This window comes from Diabrotica virgifera, chromosome 8, assembly GCF_917563875.1.
Source record: "Diabrotica virgifera virgifera chromosome 8, PGI_DIABVI_V3a".
Taxonomy (NCBI): Eukaryota; Metazoa; Arthropoda; class Insecta; order Coleoptera; family Chrysomelidae; genus Diabrotica; species Diabrotica virgifera.
In genome coordinates, this window is record NC_065450.1 from 133,997,091 (window position 1) to 134,014,656 (window position 17,566).

General features: G+C 32.9%; 1 protein-coding gene and 1 long non-coding RNA gene across 2 annotated transcripts in view; one reads left to right on the forward strand and one right to left on the reverse strand.

Moving 5' to 3' along the window:
• The first annotated feature begins 1,086 nt into the window (after positions 1-1,086).
• LOC126890661 (C-type lectin 37Db-like) overlaps positions 1,087-17,566 on the forward strand; it is a 49,508-nt gene continuing 33,028 nt past the window's right edge. The window contains exons 1-2 of the mRNA XM_050659779.1: positions 1,087-1,378; positions 6,324-6,432. Coding sequence (XP_050515736.1) covers positions 1,211-1,378; positions 6,324-6,432 — 277 coding nt within the window. The 5' untranslated portion in view covers positions 1,087-1,210. The remainder of the gene's footprint in view (positions 1,379-6,323; positions 6,433-17,566) is intronic.
• LOC126890663 (uncharacterized) lies at positions 11,854-14,020 on the reverse strand. Its single transcript, XR_007700402.1, has 3 exons — positions 12,827-14,020; positions 12,474-12,727; positions 11,854-12,128 (listed from the first exon to the last, which is right to left on the reverse strand). It is a non-coding gene; the product is annotated as an uncharacterized LOC126890663 (long non-coding RNA).

Below are 17,566 nucleotides of genomic sequence, written 5' to 3' on the forward strand. Positions count from 1 at the left end.
ATAGCCATTAGGCGCCAAATGAGGATATATCGCTCATCCGTAAGAAAAGTGTCCCAACTCAAAAAACCACTTTTTTCGGATGAGACAGAAATAAATTTTTAAGATTTTAATTTAAGTGTAAGTTTTAAACGGTAACTGCTAAAATTTATAAATTAAACACGAAGAATATGGATAAGTGAATGTTTCAAATTGTATAAGAGACAAAACCAAAAAATTTATATCTGATTTAACAAAGAAAAAAGATCAACATTTTGAGTTATGTCACTTGTCTTTTAAAATATTTGCCACTTTTCTTAAAATAAACGAAAACAGGGCATTTCTCGAAATACAACGGTTTTTGTGATAAATAGCGATAAGTTCACGTCGAATGTCAGAGCATAACTGAAAAGTGTCATTGTTCCGGAATAGAAGTATTCAGTTTACTTCCAAAAGAATAATGACATTACCGTTATCTTTCGAAGTTGGAAGTAAACATCTATGTGACATTTTTCCTGATAAAAGTAAGTCTAGGATATTTGGAGTCAATTTAACAAGATAACTCGATTAATGAATTTTTTGAGTTATGTCACTTTTCTTCCGGATGAGCGATATTATTATATAGCTCATTAGGTATCTTAAAAGACAAGTTAGGACACAACGGAGAACGGAAAGGAAAAGGAGAAAATCTTTATAAGAAGCAAAAAAGCAAAATCAGATTTGAGGGAGTTTAATAATATGGAAAAGATTTTCCCAGAACTTAATCGTTTGGATACCCAAGGTACCCATTAGGATTTTTAATTTTAAATAACATTAAAAAATTTGTAAAAAGATATAAACTTAATAATATTCCTCTAATTTGTGCATATACTCCCTGTATATATCTAACTGATTTTAATTTATAGTTGCTTAAATTTGATACTAATTTGCATTAATAATATATGTTTATTGGTTTTTTTCGGTAGAAAATTATTTGGATTTTTTATTAAATTTTTTTGTGGATTAACAGAACTTTATTACGGAACAGAATATTATTTAAATTCTTGAAACCGGTTATTCCAAAGGATAGCGTCAACAACCGTAATCTCATGTTTGAATTCAATTTTATAAACACTATCTTTGATAACAGAAGAACAGAAGAAGGGAATGTATCTTAAAAAAATATAAATATCATTCAAAAGTTCTAAACAACTACTCGTGTACTTGTCATTAAAATATTGGAAATCATAATAAAATGTATTTCAAACTAATACTAGTTCTTCTCGTGTGTAACGTTGTAAAATTAAGTGTACAGGGTGGCAGGGAGTTTGTTTCACCAGTGTTACAGTCACCTTCCCGAGGAAGAGATTCAAACTGGTTGTCGTATGGGGGAAAAATCTACTACAAGCAAATTGTTTTCAAGGTGAGAAGAAATAGTATATTGTACAAGTGAGAAAAAAGACATATCTCTCACGAGCGCCGAAATATATCAGCGCCGAGGGAGAAATATGTCATTTTCTCACGTATTGTACACTGTACTTTTTCTATGGATGCGTTGTTGTCAAGAGTTCAAACTTCAAAATTAAATAATTTAGGTGCTTTTAAGTATATTATATGCCTAAATTGAAATAAAATACATACATAAATATATGTAGATATTTAATATTATTAATATTTATAAATATACTTTATTTATTTAAAATTATAGCTAACAGTAATATTTGAACAATTTTGAAACGTCATTGCTGGTAAATTTTGCTTTAATACATTTTCGGTAATTGAAAAATTAGCTGAAGTCGAAGTTGAAGGAGAAAATTGCCGAGATTCTACATGATGGTTATCTTCAGGTTGTAATGGGGGTAAAGGCTGAATTGAATCTACAATACTCTTCGATATTTGCATTTTGTTAGACATAGAATTATCAATGTAGGATTCAGCAACATTGCTGATTTCCAGCCCCCATGACGTTTAAGAGTTAAAAGATCTGCTCCTGCATTTACCAAAATTGTAGCCGACGATCTTCGAAAACAGTGGCCCGTATATAATTCTGGATTCGGTATTTGCAAGAATTTCGCTTTTGCCATGGTGCCAAATTTATTTATCCCCACGGGCTGTTTCGTGCATTTACCCTTTTGGTAGTTTAAAAAAAAACGTGTTTCCTCAGTGCATGGTCGAAGCTTCGCATATTTTTTATAAATATGGTACAATTCTCCTGTAACTGTGAAATTTCTAGGAACTTTTGTTTTAGTATCTGGCAATTTTACTAAAAGGGCCGAATTAAGATCTTCCATGTCATTAGTTTTTAATTTGCTAAGTTCATCGCAGCGGCATGCCTCTGTAAGGCCAATTGCTAACGCAGCCTATAAAATCAAAACAAAAATTTAATCTTGATAAAAATTTATACATTTAAACATACCTTTATCAGCAAATACTTTTCATCTGGTGCGTTTTTAAAGAATTGCTGGATTTCTTCGGGGGTTAAATTTTTGGATTGTTTTGGAACATATTTTTCAGATTTCCGTTTTAAAAAGGCTCGTAGTTTTGCATATTTTGATATGTCAACAGAGTTTTTAATAGTTATTGTACTCCGCAGCATGGAGTACTGGGACCATAATGTCGAAGGTTTTAATTTTCTTGACAACACTTCGAAGTACACAAGCAAGGTATTTTCAGAAAATGAATTAACTTTCTCTTTTATTCTCCAATCCATGAAATTTCTGTAAGCGATTTCGTACTTTTCTCTTGAAATGCTTGGTAACAAATTATTGCAAACATCGGATGCTTTCTCCACAATATTTGGGGGTGTACTTTCTAATTCAAAATCTTCGTCGTATTCCATTATAATTAACACAGATAATGAGAACTGCTTTAGTAAGTATGAAATATTTTTAAAAAATATGACATTGACAAGTTGACAATTATTGAAGATCAATATTTGTGTTTGTATTGTGTATGTTACCATGGAAACGGTGATCATATATGGAAAACCAGCTTTGAACCCGTGAGAAAAAATATTGATCACTGCAATGGCCGACTTTTCTCACTGTATGAGAAATTGTTCGTTTTGAATGTATGTAAGTAGTGAGAGAAGTTGCATATTGTATAGCATCCATAGAAAAAGTACTTTTACTTTATTTTGGATCTTCTGAATTTTTAATAATTACTATGCTCATTTTTCTTCTTCAAGAGCTTTCTTTAAGGACATCGACGATTATCATGGCCCATTTTACTCTATTTGCAGCTGTTCTGAAGAGTTCTATTGTTGTTTTCACTCAGATTTTGGAAAAACAGTACATTTACAAATAATACGATTTGGACACCAGACTGTTGAAACCATCGAGCTTTTGTAGTGGCTAGACATACACAGATGCTAACTGCTATTGACACTGATTTTAAATACCTAACTACTTCTGTGGAAAAATATTTTAGTGATTTAGGCGTTAATAAACAATTAAACGTTGTTAGGATCTAAAAAAATATATATTAAGACAAAAGAACAACATAAAAAATTTTTAGGTTAATGAGCAGATCTATTCCCTTTGGCGTTAGGTTGGTTCTGTGTGATGTTTCTCATCAGGTTTCCAGTTTTCTTCTACTTTTGCTGCCTTGGTTTAGGACGGACGTCGAGATTGAATCCTACGAAATCTTAAATACAATCCTTCACGATGTTTTCTTCTGCTGATAGCAGGCAGTTGAACCGTAATTTTTCTGCCTTTTATTCATTATTATCCATTTCTTCTTTACACCTTTCATTATCTGAACGATCTTTTGACAAATTTGTTACAGAAAAATCCATGCTTCTATCGAAGACACTTGTGTTGGATGTGATTGGCTGCTCAGATTTATGTATATTCTTATCTGTGTTACATAACTCTAAAAACTAATGTTTTATACTCATTTTTGTAAACTGTCCTCCCAATATCTTTTGGTAGGGATGGGAAAAACCTACCGGTTATAACCTAGAACCAGTTTTTTTACTTCGCAATAACCGGTTTAATCGGTTGTTTTTTTGTTTCGGTTATAACCGGTTTTTCTTTTTAAAGTAATAACCGGTGAAAAAGCGGATAAGTTATTATACTTCTAAAAAAATTATGAATTCATAGAAAAATATTGTTTGTTTTAAATTTATCAATATTCTTGATATGTTTAGTGTTTATATTCGTTTGCGATTCTCACACTCACTAAAATAATTATGTTTTAGAAATGTGATAGGCTAAATTGTCAATTTTAATGATATGGAGAATAAGCCGGTCTTGTTTGGAGAACTGGGGAATTCTATTAAAAATAAATATAATAACATAGTATCAATCAGCTGTGCAGTCATAGTTAGTTGTAATTGTGTAGATGCTATACACAAACGAGAATCCTCTTGCTTCTCCCGTTTTTTTCTATGTTGGACATTTTGCATCCATTTTTACCCGGCGTGTTTCTTCAAATCATCTGACCATCGCATTTGTGCCCTTTCCCTTTTTCGTTTGTGGTTTCACGATCTACAATGTATCTTACATCTACAATGATGGACAATAGTCTATCTTTCATCCTTCTGCCTTAGGGTATGTCCTGCGACCTTCCATTTAAGCTTGGCTACTTGGATTGAGACATATTTCACTTTTATTTTGTTACAGATTTTGTTTTTGTTAGCCAAACCTTAGATAAACTAAAGGATTCGCCAGCTAGTATTCGAATACTTCGATTTAAACTCTCGGGATATCTCGAGAACTTTCAGGAATCGAATACTGGTCGATTCTTGGTATTCAAGAACCCCCTCACTAGAAAAAATGGGGAAATTTTTCGATCTAGCGCGCGCAAAGTAGAAATTTTAAGCTGACCGAAACCGTTTTTCTATTATTGATTTCAATTCGCTAGTTCGAACTTCCCGTTCCACCTTCCGTATCCCAATAAGCAATACTACTTATCGATATGGATGTTGGAGTATCGCAAACTAAAATGCAATGTAAATGTAACGTTGTACCCTATTGAGTATTGGATATTGATTCAAAAAACCAGAAATCGGTTTTTGGAATAACCGGTTTTCTTGACCAGTTATAACCGCCAGGTTAAACCGTAAGTAAAAAAACGGTTTAACCGAAAACCGGTGTTTTGTCAACAACCGCCATCCCTATCCTTTGGCAAACCAACAACGCGACGGCTACCATGCCGGCCGCATTTATTAAGATCAGTGTCAAGAGCCGCTAGCATCTGTGCATGTATAGCCACTACAAAAACTCTCTGGTTTCAACTCTCTGGTGCTCAAATCTGTTTGTATTTGCCAATATACTGTTTTTCCAAAACCCCACAGATTTCAACACCCTAGTGCCAACACACGCAAGCATCTGTAAATAAGCTCCCAAGTTCATTTTTTCCCGTTACGTTTTGTCTTAATGTGACCCTTATTTAGATTATTTTAAAATATACCTTTTACAACAAATCTAGTATTTTTGTGATTTATGGTATACGGCTAGCTACAGGAAATTTATTTTCCTCGGGGATTTTATTTCTCTTCCTTTTTTCATCTTTCTTAATGTTTCCGTGTTTGTTGTTACGTGTTGTGTACATGATATTTTCCACATTCTTCGATATCACTACACCTCAAAGCTGACAAGTCTTTTTCAGTTGCGTTCGTAATTGTCCAGGTTTTAACTCTATATAAAAGTCAGAGAAAAAGTAACATCTCAATACTCTAGTTCTAATTTCTATTCCCAGTTTTTCATTACATAATACTGATTTCATCTTATTGAAAGCGCTTTTGGCCATCTCAATGCGTTGTTTTATTTGAAGGCTGTGGTCCTATTGTTCATTTAGCTCGCATCCCAAATAATTGTATCTGGGTACTTGCTGTAAAGCTTTTCCTTTAACGTAGATTGTGCCCTATTGTTTCGTCTTCAATCATGTTCTTACTGACGATCTTCTCTGCTGTCCGCAAAGCGTATTATATCGTCTGCATATCTGAGATTATTCACTAGTGTTCCGGTAATTGATATGACTTCATTGATGTCTTCTAGCTAGAGCATGTACAGTGTACATTGTACACATTTTTGTCGTACTCCTCTTCTTATTGAAATTTCTTTAGATTTTTGTTGGTCTACTCGAATTATGGATTTCTGATATCGGTATAAATTGGTAACGATTCTCACATTCTGATCATCTATTTCTGTTTTCCTTAATATGTTTGCAAATCTTCTGATAGTACATAAATAGTAAATAATGTCTCTCTAGTGTCAAAGCCTTTTATAAATCCTAGTTGGCTTCCTGTTATGCTATCGTCTAGTTTCGTCGAGTTTTCATTGGTAAATGTCGAACCATTTGCAAGTATAAAATATACAACAATAAGATTAACATTAAAATATATAACATTTCTTATATTTCAGGCAAACTATTTCAAAGCTACACAATTTTGTCGACAACAAGGCATGCAATTGTTAAGTATTAGCAACCATATAGAAAATGAACGACTAGGAAAATTTATACTTGATACAGGTAAGACACTTTTTTAATAGTTCTAGTTTGTTAATAGCTTTATGAGAAATATTAAAACAGATTTTTTAATTTTTTTAATTTTAATTCTATGGGGATTCTTCAGAAATTGCACTAAATCATCATTTTCCCAACAGAAGTCAGTTCTCTATCTTCCAGTTCTTTTTCTTCTTCTTCTTGTATAGATATGACTCTGTCTGTTTTTTCAATGTGCCTCTAGTAAGTTGTCATTCCATCGTTTTCGTGGTCTTCCCACTGATCGTCTTCCTATTGGGGAACCGTCTCTCGCTGTCCTGACTACCCTATTTGTTGTCATTCGGCTTATGTGGTCATTCCATTCTATTCTTGTTTCTTACCCAGTTGTTAATGTTATACACTTTGCATCTCCGTCGTATATCTGTACTTCTAGCTCTGTCCCATAGAGTCTTACCATTGATTTTTCGAAGGGTTTTCATCTCCGCCGTTTCGACCAATCTTTTTGTCCTCTCTGTGTCGTGTCGTGTTTCTGCCGCATATGTCATTATTGGTCTGATGACTGTTTTGTAAATTCTGCCTTTTACTTCTTTTCCGATATTTTTATTTCTCCATATTGTGTCATTCAGGCAACCTGCGGCTCTGTTTGCTCTATTCACTTGATCTTCCACTTCTGTTTCGAGCCTTCCTTAGCTAGATAGTGTGATGCCTAGGTATTTAAACTCCATCACTTGTTCTATTATCTGACCTTCCAGCTCCAATTTACATCTTATTGGATCTGCTGTTATAACCATGCATTTTGTCTTTTGTGAGGAATTTAACATGTTAAATTTTCTGGCGATTATGTTGAATTGGTGCAGCATACGTTGTAAATCGTTTTCACTTTGAGAGATTAGTATTGCATCGTCCGCATAGCAGATTATTTTAAATTGTTTTTCTCCCATTTGGTATCCTCTTTTAGTTCTTCCTTTTTTTATTATTTCGTCCATGTTTAGGTTGAACAATAAAGGACTCAAGGAATCTCCCTGTCTTATCCCATCGCGGGCTTCAATTGGGTCAGTTAATTCATCGCCCACTTTTACTTTCTGGTAGATGTTTTCCGTCGTTTTAATTATTCCTAGAGGTACCTCTCTCGAGTATAACAAATGGATAACGTCCTTTAATGTGACCCTGACAAATGCTCTCTTAAGGTCCACGAAACATAAATATGCCGGTTTGTTGTATTCTAACTATTTCTCTTGAACTTGCCTCATTATAAATATAGCGTCAATGCATGACCTTCTCGACCTAAAACCTTGTTGTTCTTCTGCTAATGTTATAATTTCGTTCAATTTGTTTGTTATCACTTTGGTTGTTAATTTTAATGTTGTGTTTAATAAGTTAATTCCTCTGTAATTCTCCGGGTCCGATTTGTCTCCTTTTTTGAAGAGAGGTGTTAGGATGCTTGATCTCCATTCTTGTGGTATTCTGTTTTGTTCTATTATTTTTTGTATTAGTTTTAATAGTTGTTTAGTTAGATCTTGTCCTCCGTACTTTAGGAGTTCGTTCGATATTCTGTCCTCTCCTGGAGATTTTCTATTTTTTAATTTTCTTAATGCTTCCTTTACCTCTCCCTTCTCGATGTTTATTTCTTCGTTTCTTGTAACTTCAGGTGTTGGTGGTTCATTATCGTTGCCTTTAGCAAATAGAGATCGGAAGTAGTCTGCCCATGTTTCATTTTGAATGTGTTTCGCTTTTATTAATTCGTTCATCTCCTTTCTTTGCCCTCTGATCATTCTCCATACTTCTTTTTGTGTTCCGTAGAAGTCGTATTCCACCTTTTTTGAGAAACTCTGCCAGTGCTCCCATTTTCTCTTCCAGTTCACGGAGTAAATCAGGTATTTCCTAATTGCTAATTGCAGCCATTTTTCACAAAATGTATTTAAATTTTCCCCTTCGAACACTAATGCAATCTAAGTCTTTATTTTCAATTTGTTCGATCACAGTCTTAATTTATATACAGTCTTCTAACACTGGTTTTAATTTATCTACACTAACACTAAAAACACAAGTAATTAATTTATAATTTATTTATTACTTGGCGATACCATATATGTTAGTATACAAATATCTGGGGCACCTTTAGCAGCATCCAAAATTTAAAATTGAATTTTCTCGAAAGTTAGTTTTTTGAGATATGACATTGTTGCATTTAGTGAGCCATATGTCAGCATAAAAATATCTGAGGCACGAAATGCGTTTTAAGTAGAGACAACCAGACCAATGAATTAATACGTGGAATAGGATTGGCTTGGATGGCTTATGGAAAGGTAAGAAACGTTTTTAGATCGGCTCTTCCCATCTGCTTAAAGAGAAGGTATTTGATCAATGTGTGCTGCCGGTTCTAACCGGCAGCACACATTGCGGCAGAACACATTTTCTGCGGAAACGCTAACGCTCACTAAGACGTCCGCAAACAAAATTCGAGCAACGCAGAGGGCACTGGAACGTTCCATGTTGGGATTAACCCTAAGAGACCGAATAACCAACACAGAATTGCGCTGTAGATCCGGAGTAACCGACGCAATCAAAAGAATATCAACCTTGAAATGGAACTGGGCAGGGCATGTCGCACGAATAAAAGATGGACGAAACGTATTCTCGAATGGAGACCCAGACAGGATGCCTTTCGAAGCGAAGCAGAGGACGGCCACCAATACAATGGACAGATGACCCGAAGCGGATATGCCAAAATTGGATGCAAGAGGCTCAGGACAGGAATTTGTGGGGTGAACTACGGGAAGCCTACGTTTAGCAGTTGACAAGTATAGGCTGAATGATGATGATGATGATGATCATCACCATATAGCGAGCACATTCGAGAAAGTGCAAATTATGATGGAGGAACTCGCAGGCAGCTCCCAATAAGTGGGCCTAAAAATAAATATGAGAAAACCAAAAACAATGGCAAACACAGATGACTCCAGACGTATAATAATTTTAATATAAACAGTGAGATAGAACAAGTCCATAATATATTCTGAAACACTTAGGGCCGGTTTCACCATCGACAAATAGCGGTCTATTCAATGAATAAAGTTATTCGACCAATAAAACTGACATATTTCCGTTTCACCAACGTCAAATAAGACTTATTCTATGAATAAACTCCAAATAAGTTATTAGTCCAATATCGGGCAGATAAATATTTATTCTTAGAATAAGTTGACAGCTAACCTCACTTTAAATATCAATAATAAAGAAAATTCATTAGTTTAATTTGAATTTATCTACAATGTTTTATAACAGGTAAACGTAATTATATCAAATGATTTTGAGTGCTGCTGACAACATGCCTGTCACTTGTATAGGAACTAATAGTGCAAATCCAACTGATCAGAATAACGTTAATTTTAATTTGTTTTTTGTCGTGATTTTGAGCTTAACATAGTATTTAAAGACATTCATAGATTAATTATTTTATAAACTTTACGTTTTTGGTGATTTTGAGTGCTGACACATGCCTGTGACTTGTATAGTAGTGAACTGTGAAAGTCCAACTGATTAGAATAATGTTAATTTTAATTTGTTTTTTGTCGTGATTTTGAGCTTAATATAGTATTTAAAGACATTCATTAGATTAATTATTTTATAAACTTTTCGTTTTTGGTGATTTTAAGTGCTGAAAACATGCCTGTAACTTGTATAGTAGTGAACTGTGGAGGTCGAGCTGATCGGATAATGTTAATTTTTTCCGTGTTCCCTCTATAGGGCTTTTCATTCACAGTCATTTGTTTTGAGCTTCTGTCATATGTCGTATAATCCTTGTATAGTAATATCACAGAATAACTAACCATGGTTAGTTATTCTGTGGTAATATTATACACGGATTATACAACATCTAACAGGAGCTCGAAACAAATGACAATCGATGAAAAGCCCTATTAGAAACTCATTTATGTTTCCTCGCCTAACTAAATTATCAAAAAACAGGACGCACTCATGCTAGGAATTATGATTTTTATTAATATTATAACAATAATTATTTATATGTGACACTAACGTAACTAGTGACATTAATTTTAGGCCAATGTGACAAACTTTATTAATACTAAATTTTAACATGTATCCCCTATTTTGTTAAAATAATATTATTTTGTTTTTCATTCTATTTAAAATAAATGCAGTTTTGACAGGGAATTTGTTTTGTTATTTATTTATTCCATATAGACCTGGATCCCTCCTACCAAAAAAAGTTGATTAATAGCAAGCTGAAAATTTATTAATAGCTTAACGGTGTCTAGTCCCACAAACTTTGATGCATGGGAACACTGGAAGTTTTAACTGTGGAACAGGTTAAAAATTTGAAAGGTCAAACTACGAAAATGTTTATGTAATTTGTCAGATAAAACTTCCAATTGATTTGCTACCAATTCATTAAATTCTCATGCAAAAACTAGACTGGTGAAAAAATCACCAACTGGGCATTTTAATGAGTAGAACACGAAGACCATGTCAAACTACAGGAATCATGTTGGTGAGTAACAGCAGTCTAATTTTTGCACGAGAATTTAATGACAGGGTAACAGATCAATTGGATGTTCTGTCTGACAAAATATATGGGATGTTTTCGTAATCTGATGTTCCAAATCTGAGTTTCCAAACTGTTTCACAATTAAAACTACCCCTGTTCCAGTGTCACAATACATCAAAGTTTGTCCAACTGGACACCGTTAAGCTATTAACAAATTTTCAGCTTGCTATTAATCAATTTTTTTGGTACACGGGATCTAGACCTAAAGCCGGGCTCAAACGACTCGTGTACTTGGCGAATAATCGTTACTTGCGATACTTACTATGTCTTTTGGGAGGGTTACTAGAACAATTCTTTGACAATTAAAAGTAGTATTAACATTATTATTATTACTGTTTGACAAATAGTACAATAATTGTACTAGTAACCCACTCACACAGCATTGCCAGTATACGCAAGTGACGATTATTCGCCAAGTACACGAGTCGTTTGAGTCCGGCTTAATAGGTTTGTTCGTAGTACGACACAAACGATTAGCAACTGCTGCCAACCATCAGATGCATGAGAAGTTAACAGTTAGCGTTGTGCAGTTAATAGTTAGCATTCATAGACTACGAATGCACATGTGTCTGATGGTTGGCAAGAGTTGCTGATCGTTCTACGAACAAACCTATCAGTAAGCACAATTTGTGATATCCATGGGTAGTTACTAACAGAAAGAGGCAGGATTCGATTTTTAAAACATTTATTTTAGAGTCTAAACATAGTCATACCTTAAACGATAAATGTATATTATCATTACAAGTTGATACTAATTACAAAAATAAATACACATTTAAAAGACCAATACATAATTACTCATGATGAAGAAGTACATTATAATTAAAAATGAATAACCATTTTCATATCGCTGCAACACAATGCCAAAGCCGTCTCATATTTCAGTTCGTTCAGTGAGCGCAACAAGCACTCTGACCGAACAGTTTCAAAACTCATTAGTTTTTCATCAGAGAATGCATATGTTGCTATCTCCAAACCATGTAGCTGTAACATATGTACATGCATTGGGTTCTTCTTCGTCTGTCTTGCCCTGGGCATACTTTACTATTACCGGCCATATGCATACAATGTGCATTTGCTATGTCATCAGAACTGGCTATCACCCCACCCAAGCATTTAGTCGTTGAGCATTAGCTTTTTGGAAATGCTTCACCTAAAAAAAATATTTTATTTTTTTGGAAATTTTTCAACTACAAAAATTTATTTTTATTAGAGTATTTGCATTCTTTACAATGATTGAGAATATTTTATTTAAAATCAGACATTCATACAATATAATTTTAGAACAATCATGACAGTAATTCAAATAGATGGCAGTAATAAATCATTTTCAGAGAATTATGGAGTTCGCAGTTTACAGATTAGGACGACAATATGTCTGGTTTCATACAGATATATAAACGTAATAAATCTAATATTTAGAACCAATTTATCCAAAAGACACTAATACTGTTATCCATATATTTCTTAATGGTGAATAAATAAAATAAAGGCATACCTTTCCTACAATAATATGGAAATCATTAACAATTTTTACTCCATTCAAAACAAATCCAGCTGTAAAATATTTATGTGCCTGAAGGCTTTTGTATGCTTTCATCTGCTGCTTAGAGTAGCAACTGTGAGACTCCACCAAATATGTATAAATATCTATAATAGTAACTTGATGGACTGCACTTAACTGTAAAATCCAATTCTGACTGAATTGCGTATGGATCTAAATCCCCAATTATTTTCAGCTTCAATAAATATCTAAAACAATAAAAGAAATAATGTTATTGCTTGCAAAATTCATCATTATTGATAAATAACGGGGCAAAATGAAAAGGAAATAAAAATTATTTCGCCTACCTTTCTCGCAACATCTGAAGTTTCCAATAATAATTTCCTTAAATAATCATTTTGCATTGTGGTTAAGTTTATAAAGTTCACAAAAACAGGAAACGAAATCCAAATGAATCCAAAATAGACAAAATACGATGATTATAAACAATGAAAAATCATTGAAAAATAGATAAAAGATACCTACAAACATAACCTCTTTGTTAGTTTATGTGCCAACCAGAACCAGAGGTCACGTGGGATTACAGTGGAAAATAATGCAATGTGCTTGGCAAAACACCGAAGAGGTGGAGGCCAACAAGCTAATATGAGGAAGAAGAACTGTCATTCGCTTATGTCAACGAGTACAGTCTGTGGAAAATCATTATACTTTGAACTTATTTGACGAATAACTAACTGTGGATTACAAATAGTTATTGAAACGAAATAAAATTTAATCGACTAATAAATCTTATTCGACGAATAACTATTCACTGATTTATTTTTTGTTGGTGAAACCGACCCTTAGGCATATATTCTGCAACACGTGCCATTCTTGGCAAAGGGAACCAAGATGCGGAAATTGCTCGAAGGTTTAGTCTAACATCTGCAGGATTTATAAAACTTAGTTGGATACTTAGAACTAGGGATGGGAAAAACCTACCGGTTTTAAACTAAAACCGGTTTTTTTACTTCGAAATAACCGGTTTACCCGGTTGTATTTTTGTCCCGTTTTTTTCTTTTTAAAGTAAAAACCGGTTATTAGGTTTTTACGGTGATTAGGATTAGGTTAGGTATTTTTTGGATCCCAATCATAATTATTACTCTCAAGTAATAATTCCAAACAAAACCATAATTCAAATTTTATTTTATAAATACAGAAGCAAACTGAAAGTGCAAACTCACATCAGCCAGAAACAATTAAGTTTTATTATAATATGTCGTTGAAAAGGTATTTGCAATCATAATATTTACATAAGAAGTGATCTGGTTGAAGTAGACGCAAACATCATCTAGTTTTCACACTTGACTCTTGACATTGAAAGTGGGTAAATGACTTTTTCTGATTACCAAAAATAATGTTCTAACTATGAATATCGAATTACCGATTACGAATACGAATCTTTAACGATTTCCCTACGTTTTCAAAACGATACACCCATGCAGGAAGTATTAAATGAGTTAAAATGTACCTATTATACAAATATTCAAACGTGTTAAAAGAAATACATGATAAATTTTTTTTGGTGGTAGTAAAAATAAAAGATAAATTGCATTATCCAATTTATTTTTAAGTAAAATATTTATGTTGATATTATTTTTTTAAATCCCATTTGAAAGATTCTGGGAAATTTTTTATAAGTTGAAATGGTTGGGTTAAATTGTATATTATTGTAATATGTATACAGTGATTAGCACGCTAATAATCGGCAAAATAGCTCAAAAGATGGAAAACATAATACATTACGAGACAAAAAGAGATGAAACTAGTGGAGGTGGAAATTATCGTTATAAACGTATTAATTAACATTACATTACATAGTTTAACACCTTTAGACGTCTGTGACAGGAGTATTTTATAAAATTCTACTGTCACAGTGACAGTTGTCATACTCCTCTGATACGTCTAATGGTGGGAAACTAGTATGTAATTTAATGATATTTTAGACGTTTATAACGATAATTTCCACCTCCACTAGTTTCATCTCTTTTTGTTTCGCAATATATTATGTTTTCCATCTTTTGAGCTATTTTGCCGGTTATTAGCGCGCTCATCACTGTATATTAATCTTACGCTATATTATGTTTAATAATAATCAATAAATATATAATAGTAATAAAATAATAAATAAATATAATAATTAATAACATAAAATGGTTTTATTAAAAATTGTGTTTTATTTATATTGATATTGATGTTCTTTCGATAGTACTAATTCTGATCTTATTGATATCGAGTATCGAGTCGAGTGGAGTATCGCAAACTAAAGCGCATTGTAAATGTAACATTGTAACCTATTGGATTAAAAAAACCAAAAACCGGTTTTTGGAAAAACCGGTTTTTTTGGCCGGTTATAACGGCCAGGTTAAACAGTAAGCAAAAAAAACGGTATAAATAACCGAGCAGGTAGCTCCCAATACGTCGGTCTAAAAATAAATATGAGAAAAACAAAAACAATTGCAAACACTGATGACTCCAGACGTTTAATAATTATAAATATGACAGTGAGATAGAACAAGTCCATAATATATTCTGAAACACTTAAGCATATATTCCGCAACACGTGCCATTCTGGCCAAATTCTGAAACTTGACAAAAGGAACCAAAATGCGGAAATTGCTCGAAAGTTAAGACTAACATCTGCAGGATTTATAAAACTTAGTTGGATACTTAGAACTAGGGATGGGAAAAACCTACCGGTTTTAATTTAAAACCGGTTTTTTACTTCGAAATAACCGGTTTACCCGGTTGTTTTTTGCCCCGGTTATAACCGGTTTTTTCTTTTTAAAGTAAAAACCGGTTATTAGGTTTTTACGGTGATTAGGATTAGGTTAGGTATTTTTTTGGATCCCAATCATAATTATTATTCTCAAGTAATTATTCCAAACAAAACCATAATTCAAATTTTATTTTATAAATACAGAAGCAAACTGAAAGTGCAAACTCACATCAGCCAGAAACAATTAAGTTTTATTATAATATGTCGTTGAAAAGGTATTTGCAATCATAATATTTACATAAGAAGTGATCTGGTTGAAGTAGACGCAAACATCATCTATTTTTCACACTTGACTCTTGACATTGAAAGTGGGTGAATGACTTTTTCTGATTACCAAAAATAATGGTCTGACTATAAATATCGAATTACCGATTACGAATACGAATTTTCAACGGTTTCCCTACGTTTTCAAAACGATACACCCATGCAGGAAGTATTAAATGAGTTAAAATGTACCTATTATACAAATATACAAACGTGTTAAAAGAAATACATGATAATTTTTTTTTGATGGTAGTAAAAATAAAAGATAAATTGCATTATCCAATTTATTTTTAAGTAAAATATTTATGTTGATATTATTTTTTTAATCCCATTTGAAAGAGTCTGGGAAATTTTTTATAAGTTGAAATGGTTGGGTTAAATTGTACATTATTGCAATATGTATACAGTGATTAGCACTCTAATAACCGGCAAAATAGCTCAAAAGATGGAAAACATAATACATTGCGAGACAAAAAGAGATGAAACTAGTGGAGGTGGAAATTATCGTTATAAACGTATTAATTAACATTACATTACATAGTTTCCCACCTTTAGACGTCTGTGACAGGAGTATTTTATAAAATTCTACTGTCACAGTGACAGTTGTCATACTCCTCTGATACGTCTAATGGTGGGAAACTACATATGTAATACAGTCGAACCCGCTTATTAGAATACCTGTTATAGAAATATCTCGGTTTAAAGAATAGAGATTTGAGGTCTCAAAACGTTTCTGCCAGCCATTAGTGATCGGTTACTAGAATATCCCGGTTATAAGAATATTTTTGTTTGACACGAAGGCTATTCCAATAAGCGGGTTCGACTGTATAATGATATTTTAGACGTTTATAACGATAATTTCCACCTCAACTAGTTTCATCTCTTTTTGTTTCGCAATATATTATATTTTCCATCTTTTGAGCTATTTTGCCGGTTATTAGCGCACTCATCACTGTATATTAATCTTACGCTATATTATATTTAATAATAATCAATAAATATATAATAGTAATAAAATAATAAATAAATATAATAATTAATAACGTAAAATGGTTTTATTAAAAATTGTGTTTTATTTATATTAATATTGATGTTCTTCCGATAGTACTAATTTTGATCTTATTGATATCGAGTATCGAGTCGAGTGGAGTATCGCAAACTAAAGCGCATTGTAAATGTAACATTGTAACCTATTGGATTAAAAAAACCGAAAACCGGTTTTTGGAAAAACCGCTCTTTTTGGCCGGTTATAACGGCCAGGTTAAACCGTAAGCAAAAAAAACGGTATAACCGGAAACCGGTGTTTTGTCAAAAACCGCCATCCCTACTTAGAACCTCCTCAAAATACCCCAATACTTGAGGAGCAAAGTGTTCAACCATTGCATCCTTCCTCTCATGACATATGGATGTCAAACCAGGACAATAACCGAGGCAAATATGAATAAACTAGCCACAACGGAAAGAGCACTGTTCGGTGTACGACTGTCAGATAAAAAAGGAACGACTGGGTAAGATCAAGACTAAAAGTCGAGGTCATAACAAAAAAATTGGCAAACTTAAATGGAGCTTCACAGTCCTTACTGCTAGACAAAAGAGCAGTACAGAGGAGTTGAAAAATAAAACACAACATTAAAATTAACAGCCAAATTGATAACAAATTTACTGAATGAAATTGTAACACTAGTAAAAGAACAATAAGGTTTTAACTTGGGAAGATCATTATTTATAATGAAGCAATTGCAAGAGAAATCAGTAGAAGACAACAAATGGCATATTTATGTTTTGTGGACCTTAAGAAGTCAACTACTGAATTTTTAATATATTTAGGGTACTCTGAAGACAGCAAATTGTAAAAAAAGTAAGTAAATATTTCTTAGAAAATAAATTAATGAAAGTTAAATCAATTTTTAATAATTTGATAGGAAAACAAGATAACGAATATTGACTTATTTTGAATACATCAGATCATTAGTTATTGACTTATAGTCGAGGAAATGAAGCATTT